General features: G+C 40.1%; 5 protein-coding genes across 8 annotated transcripts; 3 read left to right on the top strand and 2 right to left on the bottom strand.

Moving 5' to 3' along the window:
• Positions 1 to 5,848: 5,848 nt before the first annotated feature.
• LOC108141728 lies at positions 5,849 to 7,475 on the bottom strand. The gene is made up of 2 exons (XM_017265221.2): positions 6,972 to 7,475; positions 5,849 to 6,568 (listed from the first exon to the last, which is right to left on the bottom strand). The coding sequence occupies exons 1-2, from the start codon at positions 7,314 to 7,316 to the stop codon at positions 6,029 to 6,031; spliced, it is 885 nt and encodes a 294-aa protein (XP_017120710.1). The 5' UTR covers positions 7,317 to 7,475; the 3' UTR covers positions 5,849 to 6,028.
• Positions 7,476 to 9,816: 2,341 nt separating this feature from the next.
• Positions 9,817 to 13,116, top strand: LOC108141912 (high mobility group protein D). Its single transcript, XM_017265532.2, has 3 exons — positions 9,817 to 9,872; positions 11,824 to 12,034; positions 12,104 to 13,116. The coding sequence occupies exons 2-3, from the start codon at positions 11,885 to 11,887 to the stop codon at positions 12,290 to 12,292; spliced, it is 339 nt and encodes a 112-aa protein (XP_017121021.1). The 5' UTR covers positions 9,817 to 9,872; positions 11,824 to 11,884; the 3' UTR covers positions 12,293 to 13,116.
• Positions 13,117 to 13,163: 47 nt separating this feature from the next.
• On the bottom strand, positions 13,164 to 17,759 carry LOC108141910 (transport and Golgi organization protein 11). 3 transcript variants are annotated; one of them, XM_017265528.2, is made up of 3 exons: positions 17,642 to 17,759; positions 16,848 to 17,486; positions 13,164 to 14,073 (listed from the first exon to the last, which is right to left on the bottom strand). In XM_017265528.2, the coding sequence occupies exons 2-3, from the start codon at positions 17,403 to 17,405 to the stop codon at positions 13,798 to 13,800; spliced, it is 834 nt and encodes a 277-aa protein (XP_017121017.1). In that variant the 5' UTR covers positions 17,406 to 17,486; positions 17,642 to 17,759; the 3' UTR covers positions 13,164 to 13,797. The 3 variants fall into 3 exon arrangements, with proteins under 3 accessions (XP_017121017.1, XP_017121018.1, XP_017121019.1); XM_017265529.2 differs by lacking the exon at positions 17,642 to 17,759 and having other exon boundaries at positions 16,848 to 17,625; XM_017265530.2 differs by lacking the exons at positions 16,848 to 17,486; positions 17,642 to 17,759 and adding an exon at positions 14,138 to 14,252.
• On the top strand, positions 14,973 to 15,851 carry LOC108141911 (MIT domain-containing protein 1). Its single transcript, XM_017265531.2, has one exon. It carries the CDS (start codon positions 15,030 to 15,032, stop codon positions 15,849 to 15,851), a length of 822 nt encoding a protein of 273 aa, XP_017121020.1. The 5' UTR covers positions 14,973 to 15,029.
• Positions 17,760 to 18,378: 619 nt separating the features above from the next.
• On the top strand, positions 18,379 to 22,315 carry LOC108142027 (lamin-B receptor). Of its 2 annotated transcripts, none has more exons than XM_017265702.2 (3): positions 18,379 to 18,506; positions 18,837 to 19,196; positions 20,091 to 22,315. In XM_017265702.2, the coding sequence occupies exons 2-3, from the start codon at positions 18,861 to 18,863 to the stop codon at positions 21,897 to 21,899; spliced, it is 2,145 nt and encodes a 714-aa protein (XP_017121191.1). In that variant the 5' UTR covers positions 18,379 to 18,506; positions 18,837 to 18,860; the 3' UTR covers positions 21,900 to 22,315. The 2 variants fall into 2 exon arrangements, with proteins under 2 accessions (XP_017121191.1, XP_017121192.1); XM_017265703.2 differs by lacking the exon at positions 18,379 to 18,506 and adding an exon at positions 18,660 to 18,751.
• Positions 22,316 to 22,527: the final 212 nt, after the last annotated feature.

Genomic DNA, 22,527 nt, shown 5'->3' with positions numbered 1-22,527 from the left:
TAGAGCCGTAGAGCCATAGACCGCAGTACAGCTACAGCTAAATTCGAAAATACGAACCGAACGAGTGTCTGAGTCTGAAGGGGAGTCGGTGCGAGCGAGACGGGGCGGCGGTGCGAGGGAGAGGGAGAGACGAACAGACGGCGGCAACGGCGGTCGTTCCACATACGCGACGCCACTGTGTGTGCGACTGTATCTGAATCGGAATCAGAATCTGTATCTGCCTGAGTGCGAAGCAAACACAAACAACGCAAGAAACAAAAGAGCCCGCCTCGTTTGCGTGTAGGGTATGCGAATGGCAGTGGGACAATCTGGACCCGGTCTAATGATGAACCGCTCAACGGATTAACCAGATTTCAGATTTTAGATTCCTGATGCAGCACTCAGTGATATTTTCGCATCCGAAAAACATGATGTGACCATCTTTATATGGAATTTATTCTACTATCTTAAAGATAAGTAGTGTGGTTAGCATGGGCAACCGCTGAAAGATACATACATATGTACATAGTTGTAAGCTGGAAAACTACAGTTCGCACAAGTTAGTGGAACTATAAAAGTTAAGCTGTATTAAAAATACAATTTATAGGTTCACTAAAAGAACACTTAATCAATAGATAATAATGGCCATAATATGTTAATAGAAAATAGCCAAAGATGCTTAAACTGTTGTTTAAAATTTACGACAAAATATCAGACTTATTTGCTAATTTCAAAAAAACCATCTTGAAAGAAAATTAAATAAAAAAAAACAATAAATACAAAAACAATAATTTAGAGCTTAATACCATAGGTGTGAAATAAAATTTATAATTTTAAATGTTTTGAATAAAATCTACTTGAATTTTAAGAACTATTTACTATTTGGTTTGCTTTGGTGTTTTTTTATTTAACGTGTCATTTTTTAGTGGATCTGCTGGGAAAGAACTGAACAAATTACAGTCCTTAGAATTTGCATTTAAGTTTTAATTTTGGCTGAAAAGACTTTTTGTGTCACCCCTAAACACAATACCATTTTGTGGTAAACAAAACTATGGATATTGTTAATCAAGATAAATGGTAAAATGCAAATATTCTTTTCAAAGATTGTGCAACTGTATCCTCTGATGGGACAGGACACGTATTTTACAGATCGTTGACCTCAACGCAAAACAATTCGGGGTGCCTACAAACAAGGGGTTGCTTCGCAACACATAATATCTCGGCTATAACAAAATCCGGATAATTTTACAATATTATAAGATCGAGAAATGCACATTTTTTCGCTTTGCTCGTTGGTCCCACGGTGCCAGTGGGTCGGTCGATTATTATGGCTGTTTGTCGTCTCATTTCAGCCGTGTGTCTGTGAAGCACACCGAGAGCCTGTCATGAAGCCAACGGCCCGACGGACGGTATCGCCGGGGTGGGGTGCTGGGTGGGCTATGCCATGGCCTGGTGTTGGTTTCGATTCCGGGAGGTGGATGTGGATGTGGATGCGGAGGTGGAGGTGAGAGACCCAAGCGGGCTGCAGTCGGCGGACCGACGCTACTGGTGGCGGCTTTTGGTGGTGGCAATTGTTGGTCGGCCAGGAGTGGATGTGGATAAAGGGGTCTCCTGCCGGTCGTGGCTCGTCGGCGGCCCGCAGGATGTTGAGGAGGGGAACACGCTTTCGGGAGGAATATGCAAAAACGAACCAGCTAACGAGCCGAGCGAACTGGCGACGCTTCATCGAAGTGGGGACGCATGAGGCGCACATTTGACAGGATGTGGATATAACGAGCCTGACTGCGTATGTACTTGGGTGTGCCAGAGCTGTAGAGAGCAGCCCGATCGAAGAACTGATGCTCTAACAGGAGTAGACCCCGAAAAAGAGCTGAATATTCTTTGGTATCCTTATGATAATATACTAGAATATACCAAAAATTCTTTACCTACATATTCTTACAATAAATATTTTAAAAACTTAAATAATTTTTTTAGTAGCATTTCCATTGTCTTGTCTCTATTTATTCTCACATATTTTCAAAATGAATTAATTTGGGGTTAAACTTATTAATTTACCTTATATCACAAAATAATTTATTTTTTTTTAATTCTTGAGATCAAAAATCAAACAAGAATATAATTTTTTTTTTTTCATTTTAATAAGAAGAACAGGATAATTAACCTTACATTTATACAGAGAATACTTAAGTAGTTACTGATAAGTTGTCTAATAAAAATAATTAAAATACAAATATTAAGTAAATAGTTTCTTGTGGTTTACAAACAATAGAGAATGTTCCAAAACTTTGGATTTTAAGTGTGTTCCTATTAAACAATAAATCCAATAAGTTTAGCAAGACTTAAGAAAGTTGATCCTCAAGCATATGTAGTATATACCCCATGGAAACACATTCTTCATATCTGCCACATTCTGTTGCAACTTTTCATCTTGGTAATGGCCTAAGAGTATAGGAGACCGCGGTCCTTTTGTATGTACGAGGCATTCCGCTATGAGATCCTTGATGCCTGGGTGTTCCTCTTTCCTCAGACCCTGCCCACCCAGCTTAGGATGATTCCTGCTGCCTGGACGCGGACATGCGACATGAGAATATGGACCCTGTCTTCGGGTCGCCTGCAAAACGTCTCAACGTTTATTCGGTATGTGTGCGGATTGGAGGGTCGAGTATTTTGTGCCTTTCATAGGAACTAAACTGCTTGAGTTGCCTTGAGTAAGTGAATGTTGCCAGCACACACACACACACTCATGCATACATACGCATATCCTTGTGCAGACAATCAGGAGACTGAAGTGCTCACAGCAGGATGCAGGCGAACATTCCGGGCAGGGGCTACTACACTGTACATGGAATACGGGGCACTTGTTGTTGCCATCGCTCGTCATCGTTGCGTCGCCTTTCCCATCTACTCGAACCAATATGCTTGGCATATGGACTAAATGTACTTGGTTTTTGCCTTTACGGTTATGTTTTATAGAGGGTCTTGCGCTTCGGGGGGAAACTAACTTTTTGGCGCCACTTTTTGTAGGGGATCGTTTAGTAGTGATTCAAATGAGGCTAATGAAGTTATGATTTCCCCTTTGCCCAGATTCATATAATAAGGTTTAAATGTCGTTAATTTTAATTGCAAGTTTAGTCAAGTCATCTTCTTGGAGAGGATGTTTTGGTATTGTTAAAAACAAGTTTTAAAAAGTTTCTAATATACAAAGGCATTTTGGGAAATTTGTTAATCTTTTTCAGAAAATCATTTAAAAACTCGGGATTTATTGCTCAAAAAAATAAACCGATCGCTTAAAAAATTAATAGGTTGATCAAAGTTAATACACAATTTTTGTTGCTTTAAAGATAGAGACTTACTTGTATCCTTCAACTTAAACTTTCAATGCCAACGGCTTATGCTTTTTAGCAGTAGAATATTTTTTTTAGCTTTATTTCATCATTTAGCTATTATTTGGATATTTCTAAAGGGTGAGTGGGCAATCACATCATATTGTTTTGAGGATCTTTTGGCAAAGGAGACTTTTGATCCCATTTTCGCTCCTTTCCTCTTAATAAACAGGTGGTTATCGACGTACCATTTTCAGAATAAGAATACAATATGAATCGTTTTCCTTATAACGCTTTACGTTCTGGTTCTCTTTTGATTTCTGTTTCTGTTTCGGATTCTGATTCCACCTCTCACGATGTTCGTTTCTCCCAAACAGCTGATGGTGCGATGATGCATGTGCGCCAAAAAGGGGGAAATGGTGGTTGGGACTGAGAACTGAGGGTTCGCTAAATAATACGAATGGCCCGGTGCCGTGTTTTTGTTGTTTTGCTGGTGTGCCTTTGGGTAGAGATTGCCGGCCGCTAGCAATAACAAGCGACAACTGGATGGGAATGCGAATGCCCATGCCATAGCCATACCCATAGCCATACCCACATCCATACCCATACCCCCATCGGCATCCACAACCACGGCCAAGTTCAGTATCTTCGGCACATTCCATGGCGCCTATTGTTGCACCACCAGCAGCAAGAAGCAGCAAGAAGCAGCAAAACCAACACGAGCAACAGGACAGAGCTAACACTAACTCCTTTGTGACCCAATTTAAAGCGAGTCGCGAAAGTGCAACTATGTAGGTATAATGCCATGTGAGTGGGCGTACCACAGTCCAACTTGGTTTGTTTGCGCCTTTAATTGTACAAACAAAGTACTAAAATTTTGTTTATAATTTTATGGCTACCACTTTACTTTGAAATATTGACTGAACACGATCAAACCTATTTTTTAATTTTACATTTATAGTTATTTTTTCAACTCTTTAAATTCTAATATGGTTAAGATAGAATAAAAAATTCTTTATTTAAAATTAGTAAAAGGAAATAAAATCTCATACTATAAAAAATAAGTTAACAAAAGATGTGAAGACAAAATTGGTCGTTAAAATTCCTTGGCCAGTTCAAAACAAACGGCGAAAAAAAAAATCAACCAAGTAATAACTAATTGCCAAATTCTTCCATTTATCTAGGCCATTCATTCTAAAAATGTTTCTATGAAAAAAAAAAAAATATTAACCTTATTTTACATGAAATCGAACATGCTTCATCCGTTTGTTAATGAATTTATTTGTAATGCAGATAGTAAAGGATGTTCCACTGTGTTTAAAACAGGGGAAGTCCCTCGGAAAGAACCACGTGCTGTGGGTGTGATGCCATCGATCTTATCGGTTGCCCAATCGAAGGTCGCATGTGAAGTCGCTGCTGGAACCGCTTGCGATTTGGGTAGGGTGTTCAAATGTTGCGAATAAGCTGGCAAAGATAATATCCAAAAACAACGATAGCCGTGCGTTTTATTGTTGCTTGTCGTCCGGTTTCAGAGTCTCGGCTTTCTCTCTTCTTGAGAATTTATTGAGCAAACACAGCGAGTGTGTGTATGTATGCGTCATGCCAGATAAAAAAATCCAAAATCGGCATAAAAAAGATATGTACATATGTCCTCAGTTATACCATGATTATCGTTAGCAAAGCATTTTTTTTAGGAAATTATACAAGCTGCATTACATCATGTCATATTTACACGCAGTCTACATGCGTGTATTTTACACCACCAACATTCAAACGTTAAGAGAGCGTGTCTGCCGACTACGGCAGAGGCCGCGGCAGAGGTTATTTCGCTCTCTTCTTTGCTTTTTGCGGTACAGTACAGTTTGCTTTTACTTTCTCCCGTTTCTGCTTCTCTGCTTTCTTCCGGCGGCACAGTGAACGCTCGGAAATTGAAACCAGTAAGGACAAGAACTCATTTACATACATTTTTAGGATAGAAATCTTGTTTATAAACAGAAAGATATTTTAATATGATGATCAATATTTCGATTTTACAAAGAATAAAAGTATGTAAAAACTTGTACTTGAAATTATTTAAAATTTCTATGTAAGAACGTTCACAAAAAATTTTTTTCATACTTCTATTCGATGGGAAAAATATATTAAGCAAATACTAAAATGATTTGGGGATATAATTAATTATTTAAAACTTTTAAGCAAAATCTGTAACTCAATATATATTTTATATATTGTCTTTAGTTTACTGTGGTTTGTAAAAACAGAAGCCAATTTATCTTCACATTCATTGTTAATATAAACTCAACAACAATAGTTTTTGTAAGTTCTAAAAAAAAAACATTCTGTGACCCTTACTGTGGTACCAGGTAACTTAAAAGTTAAGCTTTGAGTTCTTGACAAAATGAAAGTAAAAATTTTTTATCGAAAATTATACCCATGTTAAGTTAAGCACAATTTTCTCTTCATTCAAACAATTTTTTTGTAACTTATATTTTGGATAAGGATTTTTTACAATATTTTTTACAAGAATATTAAAATAGCTTAAATTAAGGAAGTTCTTTCAAATTATTCAATCAAATAACTAGAATCGTATTCACAGATATGGTTTCGTTCAGTGCAAGATGTTATTATACAAAGTCGTGCAAAAAGTATTTCTTGAAAGTTAGAAAAGACATTATTAAGATTTCAACATAAAATAACTTGGGTGTGTCTTTTTCAACTGGTTTTTAGTTAAACATATCCACATCGTTAGGGTGACCATTAATCTTACGGCGCTCCATCGAGATCATATACTGGATTTTAGATTGTATTACCATTGCATTGGCCAAGGGCATATTTCGAATTTGGGCAGCTACACTTAGCCCAAAGAAGGTGAATTCGTCTTCGCCCCGCAAGCCAGCTCCTAATCCAACTCCAGTTCCTCTTACAGGTGCCGATCCCAATCCCATTGCCAAAACCTCGCTTTTTTCAGAAAGGGAGCACGCTGTCGATAAGGGAAGAGGCATCTGAACTGGGGCTGGAAGTGGGGCCGAATTGATCTCAACGATCTTGGCCAGTGACGGAGGCGGAGTCTGTGGGGTATCCATGGGCATGGGTGCTGGAAGAACGGTGAACAAGGAAGCAGGTGTAGAAACCGATGGCATCTCTGGAACAGATATTTCATCTGGATCCGGTTTGATCTCGGTCTGGATCTTAATGGGCTTTAGCCTAGTGAGGCGAATCTGTAGGCGTTTTAGATGAGGAGTGCTCCTGGTACCGAAGTCATTCTGGGAAAGGATTACAGAGAAGAAACCAAAACCAAAAACTTTACCAGGAGATCAAATGCAAATGCAAAACGATATCATAAAGCTGCCATTGAATATTTGAGCTGCAAAACATCATAGCTTCAATGTTTTTTAACATATACCCAAGTAAATCATAATTTTAATGTTTTTAAGAATATATAATATTTGCAAAAGCTGCAAGGGTATGTGAACTTCGGCTTGCCGAATTTTGCTTCCTTTCTTGTTAGGATTGTTAAATCGTAGAAAATCGTAGAGTCGTGAAGTTGCCGATCTTGATTATTTAAAAAAAAATTAAAAAAAAAAAACTAGATATATGAGTACTTGTGAAGACGATAACTTCCTCTTCTACCTAATAGATAAGATGAAAAGTTACAAGAAATCTTACCGTGTCCAAGAATTCAGCCAGAAATCCGTGCAATGGAGCAAACCAAGGCGTCTTTGGTTGATATCCTGAAATGCTTCGGATCTTTTTTAGCTCCTGGTGGTACCCAGTGCGTAGGTTCTTGATCTTCATCTTGACTCCCTGGATGGTCAGACATGTTTCATATGGTTCAATATCGGCATTAATTCCCGCCTGAATTCGCCGATAGGCGGCGTTCCGAGCTCGCCGTAAGTAGGGCCGCTTGTTCCAGAGGCATGGCTCACGGCCGTAAAGCTCCACGAACTTGACAGTACGATCATCGGAAAATCGGTATGGGAGTGCAACCGAGGCTGGTGACGTCATGCTCATGCCCTGCTTAGAAACACGATCTCTTTTGGGAGGGCTTCCTTTTTTTCAAAAACCCCGCACCAAAAATAAGCCCCTCGTGAAAAAAAGAAAAACGACAGAAAGCAGAAACGGCAGAAAGCACGAACGATTACCTCTCCGAGCAAATGCTGCCTTCCGAATGGCGTTTTTGCTTTTCTGCTTTCTGCTTTGCTCGCCCACACTTCCCAGCCCCTCTCTCTTTCTATCTCGCTCATTGGATGCTGCTCTTATGCGCTTATATGTTTGCAAAATTGCTTTCAAGTGAGAGGCAAAGCAGAAATGACCGTATTTAAAAAATCGCTTTCAAACGACTGGTGTAGAAGAAATTTAAAAACTATAAACCGACAATAAGTATTTAAACCACGCATTTATTGTCCCTTAAAATAAACATCGACCAACAAAAATATCCTTAACTTAACTACTGTGTAGACATGATTTTAAAACCCAAAACTCCAAAACAAAGTATGTAAACAACGATTTTTCAAAGAAAAACCTACAGAAAAATTTGCTGACGATGTGCTTTGTTGCTTTTTCGGCCCTGCTTGAGAGAACTATTGAAAGAGAGGGAAAGAGAATGAGCGCAGCGCAGGTCCGTCATTTGTGAGAGGTGCCCATAGACAAGGGCGGCTGCAAAGGGGAGCAGCCTCTTGAAATATTTTGTAAAAGGAAAATCAGTCCCAAAAATATTTTGACTTCCTGGAAATATTTTCTAGCCGCAATACTGTGCTAAAACTTTTTTAGATAAATATGACGAAATCCCGGTAATTCTTTAAATTTTACTAATAACTAAAAATCTTTACAGCCTACCCGATGAAATCCTGCAGACGCCCCTGAACAAAATAAAGCTGAAGTTTGGTTTTGTTTTCATGTCATAAACAAAAAATGTATGCCTCTCTTTTCAGAACTTGAGGCGGAAGAATTGAAGAGGGATCGAACATAAATCGAACATTAACAGCAGCTGTTAATTAACAGTCATGATTTAGCTCGAGAGCTGCGAAAAAACATTGTCCTTTCTAGACTCCGAAACAGTTATCCCCTTCATTTTCGCCTGCCTTCGGGCAATCTTTATGCACCGGAATGCAGTTCCTACCCTAGGTAGGCTCCATCATCATATGCCTGTTTGTCTTCCCTTTTGCTCGACCCTCCCTTCGGCGTGTCCTATCCTTCGTTATTGTGAACTTGCAACAGCGCGTGACATCGTTATCCCTTGTGCCTCCTGGAGGAAAAACTGCAGCGACAATCTAGGATCATGCCCTCTGTTCCCGTTTTGGGCATTTACGATTTGATTGTGGGAAATTGCCTGGCAGCATCTGCCGCCAAAATCTGTCCAAAATGTAACGGTTATGAGGTGTTTTACCTATTGGGATTTTCTTTACGAACATATGTATGTAAATACTATTTATAAATTGAAAAACGAATTGCATGTATCACAAAACTAATAACAATACATACAAACATACATATGGTATGTACATTTGTGGGACATTGATTTAAATATTTATTTATTTATTTTATAGTCAGTTAAAAATGTATGCTATGTATAATAAATATGTTTAAAAGGGTTAGAAGTTTTTCAATTCAGTGGATGGCCATTTGGCTGTTTTATTAAGATCTAATTACTTTCTGTAGGAAAGTATAGTTAAAATTAATACTTAATACTAAAATTATTTGCTAAGGCAAACAATACTACTTTTGCCCTTCGTTCATTTTAAACATTTGTATGGATATCATAGCACAGGTGAAAAGTTCGTCAAGCAAAAGAGAGAGTTTCTCCTACTATAACTGAACAGAAGTAGAACATTTAATAACAAAAAGTGTGAATTATTTATGTTGCAAGCAATCTAAAATCTAACTAAAAAAATATTTAAAAAAAATTTTTTTCAAACCTTATGTGGTAACGTTATCTTAATTAAGTTAAGATCTGAAATCTAGAGCAAAAAATAAGTAAGAATTATTCAAGTTACAACAATCTCAGTTCAAGGGTAAGTAAAAAAAAATTTATTTTTTTTAAAACTTATGTGGTAACGTTATCTTAATTAAAGATCATGTTTTGTTGTTCTCGCAAATTTATATGGCGTTTGCTGCATATAAATTTTGGCGCCATTTTTAAAAAGCGACCCTCGTTCTTTTTGTGGTATGTGTACCCTTGCTGTTTCATTGAGAGAGTTTCTCTTTGGTTTCCTTGCTAGTATGCGTAGCTAGAAGAAAATTGGATACTGCAAAATTGTTGCAGTCTCACAGAAATCAAAGAAAATTTCGCCTACAATTTGCTTTTTCATCTAGTTGGTCTATTATCGTACCAAACGCATTTTCCCTGCTTAGCGTTTTATTTGTTTTTACATGCCATTTATCGTTTTCCGTTTTGCTCGCCATCGCAAAAAGAGAGAGAAGGAGAGCGAGAGCGGGAGAAAGGCTCTCCACACCAAAGCAGCGCTGCCGACGTCGTCGCCTGTCGGCGTTTGCTGCTACCTACTCGTTTTCGTTCTGCCGACAAACGCGTTGTTCCGTACAGTTCTTTTCGAGCAACATACGAGCAAGGTTGGTTCCACTCCAAGTTTCTGTTTTTAACACATTGTGCAAAATGTTATAAAGAATTAAATAAATAAAAATACTTATTCAGTGAACAGTTGTGTGAAGAGTGAAGTCTACTCGAAACGCAGTAAATTGCGTGAATTTTAGCAGTGAAAAATCAAGCAGCAGCGTGTCTGTACCCCACAGCAAAACCGAAGAGCAGAGAAAGCGTTGCCATTTTGGCTTTGACTTTTCTTCGCTCGCTGGTTTGCCTCGCCTCAAAATGGCCGCCGCCTTTGCAATTTAAAATTTTTTTTCCCCAAAACTCGCAGTTTACTGAAATTACTTACTAAACACCAAAAAATCGCGCGCATTTCTTTGCCTAACTATTTCCTATAAGATATGCGTTTTTGTGCATTTGTTTTTACCCGACATTTAGCGTTTCTCTTTTAATTCGCCGGTTCGGCGAGAGAGAGAGAGTGTGACGATTGTGCTCTCTCGCTCTCTGGTAGCGGGAGTACAGCTTGCTTTAAGATATTTTTGTAAAATTTAATTTGTTTGTTTTCTTCGTTAGGTATTAGAAAATGTTGGTATTACTAAAACCTGCATTTAATAAAGGTTTGAAATAGGGACATAAACTAAAAACTCGAAAACAAAGATAACCGCAAAGCCACGCAACTCTCTCCCGCTCTCGCAAACATCTGCCGCCTTCATTTTTGCGCACCTCTGCCGACGACGACTGCGGCAGAGGCAGCAAAGTACGTGGAGAGCGGCGCCTTCTTTTTTGGCAGTCGACGCTGCCTCGTTCACTCTTCTTTGAAAATTAAACGACAAAGGTTGGTGAACGCAGGGCAAAAATAAAAACTGGTTAAAAAACATATTTGTGAATTAATACAAGACATATAAAGTGATACACTGGCTGCTTATTGCAGCAAATAGTTCGTTTTGAAGTTGACTTAAAGAGAGCAAGTTTAAAGAGAGACATGAGATGGTCAATTCGGGTTAAACACGTTACAAACCTAATGTAACCGAAACTCTAAAAATATTTGTATTTAAACAACAAAATAAGTGTTTTATTTAAAACCTATACCCGTAAATGCCTTTTGCCTAGCATTTTTCACGTTTTTTCCTGCCTTTTGAGAGCGCGCCGCAGTCTGTACCAATATAAGGCAGTCAAGTCATCGCATACAGAAAAAGTGTGTTGCCATTTCGCTGTGTTTCAAACTCGCCCTCGACATTAGTGCCTCTGTTAGCCAAGTAGCAGGCCCTATAGGCCCGCTAAATAGTTGCAGGTACAAGGTTCATACATATTTCTTCATAGAACGCCAATTAATTTCATATTAATTATTAAGTGGCGCGCGTTCATGCAGATAGAAGAAGCAAGAGGCGCGAGAGAAAGAGCGCGCGCGCGCGCATTTTTTCGGTTTTTTGCTTTAACAGAGTGCTTGAGCAGCAGTAGTAGTATATCCATCTCTGTTGTGCCGCCATTGCTTTGCTCGGTGGTGGCTTGCCATCCCGGTCTACTGCCGCTGCTGTTGCGTTTGCCTTGCTTTGGTACAGGAACATGGCGCGCTGCTAAAAAGAAAATGTGCTGCCCATAACATTTTGAATTAAAGTTTTGGCTGAGGAGTACAGTACTACAGAGCAGTTATAGGTTATTAGTTAATAAATCTATATTTAAAGAAAAAACAACCTAATAAATTGTTTGAAAGAAGTTTAGGCTTTCGTTGAAAAATGTCTTTTTTGCAAGTAATTATATTTGACGAAGTGAAGTACTCCTCCCAGGTTTTAGATATGCTGAAATAGTTTTAATAAAGTGCAAAGTTAAAATCAAAAGCACTAAATACACACAAACCCTTAGTTAACTAAATTCAACAATTAATATAGTTTAATTATTATGGTCCGACTATTTAAAAATGGTCTTAAAAAACATATTTTACTTAAAACCCTAATAATTTTCTTCATTTTTTACTTGCAGCTCGAATAATAAATATCTAGTTGTAACACTTGTTAAATAGTATCAACAAAAACAAACTAAAATGGCCGATAAACCAAAACGCCCACTCTCCGCCTACATGCTGTGGCTCAACAGTGCCCGCGAGTCGATCAAACGTGAGAATCCCGGCATCAAGGTCACCGAGGTGGCCAAGCGCGGTGGCGAATTATGGCGGGCAATGAAGGACAAGTCGGTAAGTAAAACTGACAATCCATAAATCCAAAAACTTCTACTTACCTTCTGGTTTTTCCATGTTGTTTAGGAGTGGGAGGCCAAGGCTGCCAAGGCCAAGGACGACTACGATCGGGCTGTCAAGGAGTTCGAGGCCAATGGCGGCGGCGGTGGTGCTGCCAACGGTGGAGCCAAAAAGCGCGCGAAACCAGTGAAAAAGGCGTCCAAGAAGAGCAAGAAGGATGAGTCCGACGAGGACGATGATGATGAGAGCGAGTAGACTGCTCATCATCCACCCTCTATAATCCATCATCACCAAGTCACACACAAGAACACAAAAACACTGGTGGCAACACCACATCCAGCATCAACATCCACATCCACAAACCCCCTCAATATCATAGAAAGTCCAACGGGTCATTTTATTAACTACACCAACAAACAAGATCTGTTGATGTTGCACACGAGAGAAGAACAAAAATACGCGAAAATAAGCAAAATTGTATTTATAAATATGAATTTAAGTTTATAATAGTCGTTTCTTTTATAATACGCATAAACAAAGAGGGACAGCCAACAGAAAAGGAAAAGGAAGTCGGAAAAAGAAAGGATGTTCGTTAAGGTATTTTTTTTTTCGTTTCTGCGGCGTTTCGTCAGAAAAAAGCGTTACGTTTGGGAAATTGAAGAGAAAATATATCTTGCATATAAATTTTGTAAAGTAAACGATAACATAATTCCATTAAAAATAAAAAAAAAAGATACAAAAATGGCTAGTTGTTCTCTCGGTAGTTGGATGAAATCGATTCGATTCAGATCTGTAAATGTTATGATCGGGCTGGAGAACGGGAAGTACAATCTTCACATACAAAATACACGAGAAACAAAACAAACAAAACACCGCAAATGAAACAAACGAAATATCGCTCAGGTCTTTTCGTCATTTTGCATTAAACATAATGTTTAACGTCTTGTTAGCTAAAGATGTATAGCAGACAGAAGCAGATGTAATTGCATTTAATCGGTAGTTTTAATTGATAACTATACGTATAATTTAATGAGAAAACAAACAAATAAAATAAATACATTTTTTAAATGCGTTGAAAATCGAGCTACTTTTATTTGCTGCCAGAGGAATAACAAGACTTGGATGGTTTTGGTACTTTAAACGTTTTATTTTTTAAATATGAATTCAATAGTTAATTCATGCTACACTAAAATGATTTCTTTCGTTTCCGTTAGTTATGCAAAAATCAATGCAATGATTTCTGTGGGATTTAATGTACTATTATGTTTATTTAACTATTTATCGTATGGGATATCGCATACAAATACCATTAGAGTTCTTGTCTTCACTTTGGGATTATCGAATGCTAACAGATCTACAACGGAAACAAACCCTTTAAACAATATCTTTTCAATGCAATTGGTTTGATGATTCATATTCGCGTTGGGGGTTGCTCAGGTAAGAAAAACATGTAGAGATTAAAGCTTAAATTTAGATACACGCTCCTTAAATGGTGCCAGATCTTACAAATTAAGTATGGGGGCCTTTGTTTTTGGTTTTCCACGGTGTACAAAACAGAACGGTGTTGCGCTTATTTATTATCGAGCTTAGACTACGAAGTTATGGCAAACAAAAAACAAAGTCTCTCTCAGAGCCTTTCCACAAAAGAAACAAATAGGTCTAGAAACGAAAGAAGCTCTTCCAAAAGGGTTTCCACAGGGAGGCGGTTGTCTTAGCACCCACCGAAGATCGCCAACCATCAGCCAACCAAACTAGTCCATCTAATTGCGATTCAGCCAGAATATTGTCTTCAGGACGAAGTAGGCGAGGCCCAGACAGTAGACGATCTTCTCGCGCTGCGTGCGCTGCTCGTTGTTGATCTCGATGTTCAGCACCCGGCGATTTAGCTTGGCCAGCTGGCGCCTCAGATACAGGATCTCCTCGTGGGGCGTCAGTTCGCCCATGGGCGTGCCCTCGCGTAGCGCCAGCATCGAGGCATCCAGGTTGTTGTGCTGCTGGTTCAATTGCGACCGCTTGCTGGCACTGCCCGTGGTCAACTGGAAGACGAGAAGAGTTTGTGGATTAGTGACTCAGCAAAGGATAGGTTTATTCCGGTTATACCATCTCAGTGTTTGGTAAGGAAATATGGGGAAAATGGGGGATTTTGTAAACAAATATCTTCCCATTTAAACAGTCTTCCCCTTAATATTTGTAAGATTCAGATTGACATTTACACCCAAAAAAAAAAACAGAAAGTAAGTATTAATAACTATAACTACGGTCAAAGGCCTTAATTTTAAATTACAAGTTTTATTTTGATACTTTTGTGGTATTAATTGTTAATTTGTCATCTCACTGACAAATTTTTCATACCCAATTTTTTAAAATTCATGCAACAATAGTTAAGTTTCTAGAAACATTCTTTTTTGAGTATAAAGCTATAAAATGAGGAATGAACATATCTAATGTTCAGTTGGTTAAAAAGCGTAAGAATTTGGTGAGCATTTTCTTTCCCTAAAACCAAATTTTTCGTAGATTGTTATAGAAAGAAACTTGTAAAATAAAAAAACCTGGTAAAATTAATAAATTATTGCTTTTTGAAATGGCTTAAAGAATAAAGACCTGTATCGACTTTGAACAATGCAACAAAATACATCTGATATTATTTTTTATAGGTCGGTTTCAAGAACAATAAAATGGCATTTAATCTTAGTTTTAGAAAATGTTTACGGCTAAATAGATGGTCAAAGGTTTCCTGATACCTCCGGTATTTCTTTTTCGAAAATATTGTTAGCTGTTTAGTAAAAAAAAAAGGCTAAGACCAAACAAATTATTTGGTTATAAGCTTAGGAACTGTGCATAGCCAATCAATCAGGTGTAAAACAAAGAACAATTTTCTTTTCCTTGAAAAATCTTTGTTAGATCAGTTTTCTGTCGAACAATTAGACTTGAAACAAAATCCCCCAAAATCAAAATTTATGTATAGTCAATATTATTTTGTTGGGTCCTAGCAATGACAACCAGCCCCAACTTTGCCGACGTGAATGATGGCGAACTGCCAAAGCTGGAGCCGATTATCAATGCCTTGAAGTGCGAGCAGACGGGTCACATCATGGAGGCGATCCTGCTCTACGAGGAGAGCATCTCCAAGATGTCCCAAATGGCCGAAGCGGAGCCGAGTCGCCGCCAGCTGTGTGGGAAATACTTGAGGATGTACGAGGCGCGGGCCAAACAGCTGAGGGATCAGGTGAAGGGTCACTTGCACACCAGCCGGATGTTGGACCACATCACCATTGAACGGGGTGCCAGGGGCAGGAGCTACCAGCGGCTGTTTGGCCCGTATCTGGACGATGGCGTCCGGGAGGCCCATCTCAACGAGCCTCATCTCACGGAGCCACCGCACTTTAGGAATCTGATCAATTTCATTGAGGTGCTGGTCAAGAACTGTCGCTATCTAAAGTACATTCGCTTGACCACACAACCCGATGCGGTGGCGCCCACGAATCAGCTGCAAATGCTGCAGCAAATAAAGAACGACCTGGCCGGTGGCAACATCCAGATGAACTTCCAAATGGACGACAGCCTGCAGGATCGCAAGATTGTGCTCAGCTCGGGAGTGGTTATCAAGATTGGCAGAGGCCTCCACTACTTTGAGCCCGTGGCGGGTTCTTACAGTCTGGGCCTCTGCGATTTCGATTTCCGCAAATGCCTGGCCACCGAGGTGGACATCTGGAAGTGTCGGCCGTTTGCCAAGCGTTTAAGAAACTCGGAGGAGGTCGATTACCAGGCCGCAAGGGAGGATCGACCGGAGCCACATGCCTACTCCAGCGATTAGCAAGACTGAGAGTGAGATTTACCCACAACCTGTTGAAATTAGGTCATCCTTATCAGAGCATTACTACACATCAATAAAAGCAGCAGTTCGTTAATCTCTTAGCCGACTGAATGGGCGGCAACCGAAGACTGATCGCTACCTATTACCACTCCCGGTTATTGCATTTCGTCATGACTTGTAGGTATAGCTTTGGTAATAAGTATAGAATGTAAGAATCTGTTGCGGTTTGTATTATTTTAATGGACTAAGATACTAGTTCCCGTTTTATATCCTCTGCGCGGTAAGATAAAAATGAAGTGAAAATGTCTACAATTTTAAGGTTCAAATCCTATATTTAGCTTACACGAGAAAAAATCCTTTAATATGGTAAACAAAAAAATACTTTAAATTAATAACATAAAATGTATTTATTATTAAAAAATATTTCCGATTTAAAATAAATGTAGTAAGGAAGAATCTGGTACGGTTTGTATGATTTTAATGGATGGTAATATCGGTAAGGTAAAATTAGATTTTAATCTGTGAAAATGTCTACAATTTTACAGTTCAAATCCTAATTTTAGCTTATAATAATGACGAGAAAAAAGACTTTAATATGGTAAACAAAAAAATACTTTAAATTAATAAATAAATAAATAACTATTTCAGATTTAAAATTTTCAAACAAGTATACAATCATATATTATTCAAAAGAGGTTCTAAATTTCTACCCGTGATTGTAACTCGCGAGTCTGTCTGTAATCCCGCTGCATAATTTCTCACCTACCAGGCGCAATTCGAATTTAATTAAATTTAAACGCCAAATTTTCTATGAATAATCGAGGCTTTTTGGTAATAAAAAATAATAAAACCAGTGGTCAGAATATGTATGTATGTGTACTACTATAAATTAGTAGTTAAAAACATTACTTTTATATGTATTTACGATAAATGGAAATAATACCAAGTGGAATTAGCTTGCCTGCCGATAAGTTGTTCGTCGTATTTATTGCTCACCTGAGAGTCCGACTCAACGGAGTGGGTGTCATTGGCGTGGAATCCCATGCGGGCGGCTCCATTGGCGCGCACGTACTGCGTGGCCGAATGGCCCTCATCGTCGTCGGCGTCGTCATCGAGATCGTGGCCATATAGATGGTGGCCATTGGCCCGGATGGGCGAGCTCTCCTCGGAGGCCGAGGGAAAGTGGTGATCGGTGAGGGTGATGACACGCGGTGGCGTCTGGACGCGCACCAGTCCCACCGAGGGATTCTTGGGCAGAATGGAGTTCTCCAGCTGGATTTCCCGTGGCGCTGAGCGCGTCTCCAGGTGCTGATTGTGGCCCAGGACCACAATTCGGTCCGGCACATTCATGTCAATCTTGTCGTGGTAGTTCCAGGAGCTGATCATTCCGTTCTGGTTGGACAGCAGCAGATCCTCGTCGGAATACTCGCCAGTGGCCTTAATCCGCTTGGGAACCCGCATCTTGTCGTTGATTTCGTGGGCGAACTTGGCCTCATTGTAGAGATCGTCGTCCAATCCATTGAACATGGGCGTCGGCGATTGCGGGGTCACCATGGCGATGTCCTGGGGATTCCTTAGATCTGATCCTATATATTTATATTTTATTGGCTATTCCGCAGCGCTACTTTTTGGTCTCTTCGTTGATTTGCAATTTTTTCAAGGAGGCGGCCGTGAGAGAGACGTTTTCATAACAAATTAATAACCAGAATTTTGTCAGCGCAACATTTTCATTCGCTTTGTATGTTTGTGTGTGTGGTGCGGTTGTTGTTTTTCAAATGCTTTCTACTTACATTGCTCTCGACTGACAGGAAAATTTCCGGGAAATCCGTAATAATTTACAATTTTTCTCTTGCCTTTTGTTATGTGTGTGAAGAGCTTCGGGCCAGAATAGTGCTAAAAAATCCCAAACGTGACAGGCACTGTTCTGCTACTCGGTAGCGATGGCATTCTAGCCCTTTCCGAGCCAAAATTATAATAAACAGTGGAGAAATATTGATCAACTATTAATATTGATTGGATTAAACAATTATTTCTGTACAATTTCTTTTTGATTTTCTAATTTGTGATTTATTTAAAATTAATATGTTACTGTTAAGATTAACAGAGTTCAGGTCAAGTATTCAAGCTTCCTAGACATTAAATATTTTCAGATTGGTTGTTTCCGATCCGAAAAATGATGCTTTGCCATTATCTTATGGTATAGGTGTACAGTTTTTAAATTGGTTTGCTAATAAGTTGCATAGTTTTAAGCACTCAAGGTGTTAAGATTTAAAGAGGTAACTACTTTTTTATATAAATGTTTTTAAGGCAGAGAAAGTAAGCTTTAAAGTATTTTGTATATATCTTAATATGTGCTAAGCAAATTTTATTATATTTTTATGTAACAGCACTTTTTTTGATATGAACCATGAAAATCTAGTTACTTGGGCCGCTCAGCCATGACTGTTAACTTTACGCCGCGTGCTGTTAGGTACTAAGTGCGCGTTATCCAACACTAAAAAATACCAACGCAAGAGGGCCGCGCTCATTTTACAACAAAATTTCCTCAGCCGCCGACAACCAGACGCGCGTCTTTTTTATAAAGTGATATATGCTGAATTTACGCCTTTTTATCGGCCCCAGAGAGTAAAAAACTATAAGTAGCTTAAGGCAGCAGTAAGTAATCGTCTTGTAAAGTGGTAAAAGTGGCTAAAACCAAGTTTATCAGAGTTTTAAAAGTGCAAGAAAAGTACAAGTGAGAGAAAGAGAGGGAGTGCTAGTTCTGCCAGCGTCGCTGCCTGCAGAATGTACAGTTGCGGCAGCGACGTCGCTTTTCTTTTCGGCGCGCAAACACAAATAAACACATAGGCATAGAGAAAAACGCAGAAAACCACAGAATTACTTTAGTACATTAATAGATTGTGTGTATTTTGTAAACTATAAATAAAATATAGCACTCGGCGGAGCAGAAACTAGAGATAATAACCGGTAATATTCGTTTTGCAGCACGTTTTTTTCCCGAAACACATCATGGATCGACGCCTGAGACGCCCGCGTCGAATGGACGAAGTGTCCGGCGGTCCAGTTTTGCCGCAGTCAACGCAGCCCAGCCTTTTGCCGGTGACCCGGCGGGCGGGATCAATCTCGGCGGCCGCTGCCACCGGCCCCGCCACCCGGACACGTGCCTCCCCATCGCGCACCAAGGTCGCCGCACCGCCCTCGCCGGAACTCGGACCCCGCACCCGCCGGTCCAGCCGACCCAGGTCATCGGTGGGTCCGCTGACCGGATCGGGACCAGCAGCCGGTTCCTCGCTGCCCATCAAGGCCGCCATCAAGGCACGCACGCCCATTCGAGAGGTTTCAGAGGTAAGTTCCACCGCGCAACCAGTTCTCGTGCACAGAAAGAAATCAATTCGATTCTTTCACACACATAAGTTTTTGATTTAGTTTCGATATCATCAATGAAAGCTCTGTGGTATTAAGTGACAAATATTGCCGTTTATTGGTGTCAAATAATTATAAAGTAAACCTTTATGAATCTTTAATACTTCGAAGAACCTTTTGTAGCATAAAACAGTATTTTAACTTAATTTAGAACTGCAAAAAAAAAAATATTCACACATATTACATTCTATTCTATTAAAGTATTTTTATTTGTATACATGTTGATAGTCAACTATTATGATATACAAAATCAAATATATGTAATTACAAACATATTTTCTTTCCCAAGAAAACTTTATCTACTTTATCTAAATATAAAAACCGAGCATATTTTTCTTCCTGTGTTGGCGTACTGCTTATCAGCTCAAGGGCTCGAGGGGCCACATTAGCTACCATGAGGGAACTTCAGTTGGAGATTATAGACTTGTACTTCCCGAATATATCTGCTGATTGTAGTTGTTAACCATGCAATCAAGAAGTCTAGGATAAGCTTTTATTTCCAAATTATACTTTCACGTCTATGTTCAGCTGACTACCTAAAGTGTACAGTAAACAAGATAGTACTTATATCAATGCTTATATATTATATATATGTTTATCTTTATCATAATTTTGAGTTAAATATTAAAAAAAAAAGAAAAGTTAAATGGACTTTGCATAGTTTGCTTTTATGAAACAAAGTATGTGTCTATCGACCTTTTTAATTTGCATTGATCAAGTTTCAATATCAAGATATTTTTTAATAAACCCCAGTTATTCGGGTTTTTTATTTTCGATTCCGATCAAAGCCTAACTAACCAACCCCTTAATTTACAGATACCGTCTCCCGTTCGTCAGTCGACCAGCAGTCTGCCCATGACGTTAACCACCAACACATCCAGCGGTGCCCCAAATAAATTCTTCAACACAAGCTCTGTGAACAGTGGCAACAACTTCAGCAGCACCATTACCACCAGCACCACCACAACATCCGAGCGCATCGAGATCCGTGCAGAGGGCGATAGCGAGGTGGACACGGACTCCATTCGCAAGCGCATCACCGAGCGACTTCGCCGATCGGTCTCGAAAACCATATCGAATTTGGCTGGCACACCAGTGACAAACACCGAGGAAGGTAGTCGCTACAGCCGGAGTGCATCCCGATCCGTATATGACGACGAGAAGTCCTCGAAGCGCAGCTATTCCACGGGAGAGGAGGATATCGAGGAGGAGGAGGAGGAGGACGATCTGGAGGAGGACCAGTTCCGTAGCTTCAATGTTACGCACAAATCGGGCACACCGGCAGCCGAAACATCTTGTCGCCAGTTGAAGGCTCCCCAAGAATTTGGCGGCTGGCTGGGCGCCTTCCTGCTGTTGCTCCTTCTGCCCACCGCCGTCTACTATCTCACCTGGAGCTGCACGGCCCGGAATGCCTGTCAGTTTAAGCACCTGAATCTGGGCATTCTGTTGGATGTGAACTATTTAACGCGTCAGGTCTTCCAGCCTCGAGTGGTTGCTGCGTTTGCCGCCTATCAGGCTGTGGTGTTTCTGCTAGTGGCCCTGCTGCCAGGTCGAAGGGTTCATCTTACCCGCGAGACCTACAAGTTTAACTGTCCAGCAGTTGCACTTACCCTTTTGATCGCTGGCGGAATAGCCGAATATCTAAAGTATCCAGTGGTGTCCTTCGTTCTGCGACACTATCTACGTTTCTGCATTTTTGGACTCGTTGGCGCCTTTGTGGCAGCCGCCTGGAGTTACTGGCTGGTGGACACCGCCAAGTACAATGTGCTCCGTCAGACTCTGACGAATGATTATGGCAGGAGTGGCAGTTTTGTTGTCGATTTCGCACTGGGCAGACAGCTGAATCCCAAGTGGCTGGGACGCGTGGATTGGAAGCAGTTCCAGTATCGTCTCTCCCTGGTGAGCACTTTGCTCTATGCCGCCTGTTATATCTACCAGACGATCGTGTGGCCCCAGAAGCCGCAGCTGGAACAGGAGGGATATCTTTACGTGGCCAAATACTACTGGAGTAATGTGAACTATGATGCGGGCACCCTGCTCTCGGCCAGCTGTTTGCTCTTCTACGTACTGGACGCGATCGTATTCGAACACCATTTGAGCTCGTCCTTTGAGTTGCAACACGAAGGATACGGTTGCTTGTTGCTGCTGCGCTACGCAGCCACGCCCTATCTGCTGACGGCGGTTACCAAGTATTTCTACGAACAGCGTGTACCCATCACCTGCTGGTATGCTCCGCTGGGAGTGGCTGCTCTGCTATCGCTGGGATTGCTTGTGAAGCGTTTCAGCTGCGCCTACAAGTACAAATATCGGGTGAACGCGCAGAGTCCGATCTTCGCCAACATCGAGACGATTCACACGTATCAGGGAAGCCGTCTGCTGCTAAGCGGAATGTGGGGATGGGTCAGACAGCCGAATTACCTGGGTGACATCCTGGCCCTGCTGGCCCTGGCTGCTCCAATGGCTCTGCGTCCGGCCTGGCCTCCTGTTTTGGGTCTCAGTTTGATCGTCGTGCTGCTGCTACATCGCGCCACTCGGGCGAACGCCAGGAATCAGGCGCGCTATCACTCCTCATGGCATCGCTACAGCACCCAGGTGCGCAGCTACATCCTGCCCAGGATTTACTAAGGACTAAGGTGTGGCGCAATAGTTGACTTTTTATTTTATTTTGTGGCCATTATTTTTATTTTTATTTTAATTTCGATTTCAGTTTGTTTTTATTTTATGTTTCGAATTTGTATATATAAATACGTATCCATACTGTTCTAAATCATAAAATATGCCTCCGCCCCGCCCCCATTGATTTTAGTACAAAATTTGATTTTACTCTCGCTGACGAACATTTAAACACAACAAATCTTCACACACATAAGCTTAGTTTAAAAGACTCCACACACATCTAGCTGTACGAATTTAAACGCTTAAGATCTAGACACCTTAAATATTCATTACTTTATAATCTATATGATATGCATATAGTAAGTACTTTTTACACGAAAATATGAAATAAAAAATCCTTAGTTTCTATGCTATAAAGAAACGCACAACTATTTGAGTTAATATTCGGGACATTTCTTGCGGGTTTCTAAAACTTAAATATTCAATTTAAAATTAAATATGCCGGTTATATTTTTTTACATGATTTTTTCTCATGATAGGTTAAATTTAATTAAATATGACTATGGACTGGACTGCAGTACATGTGGTAACGATGAGAGCCAATAACAAAAATTAATTGGTTGCATATAAAATTTTT

This window comes from Drosophila elegans, unplaced genomic scaffold (assembly GCF_018152505.1).
Source record: "Drosophila elegans isolate 14027-0461.03 unplaced genomic scaffold, ASM1815250v1 contig_520, whole genome shotgun sequence".
NCBI lineage: Eukaryota > Metazoa > Arthropoda > Insecta > Diptera > Drosophilidae > Drosophila > Drosophila elegans.
This window is presented reverse-complemented; position numbering and strand designations above follow the sequence as displayed.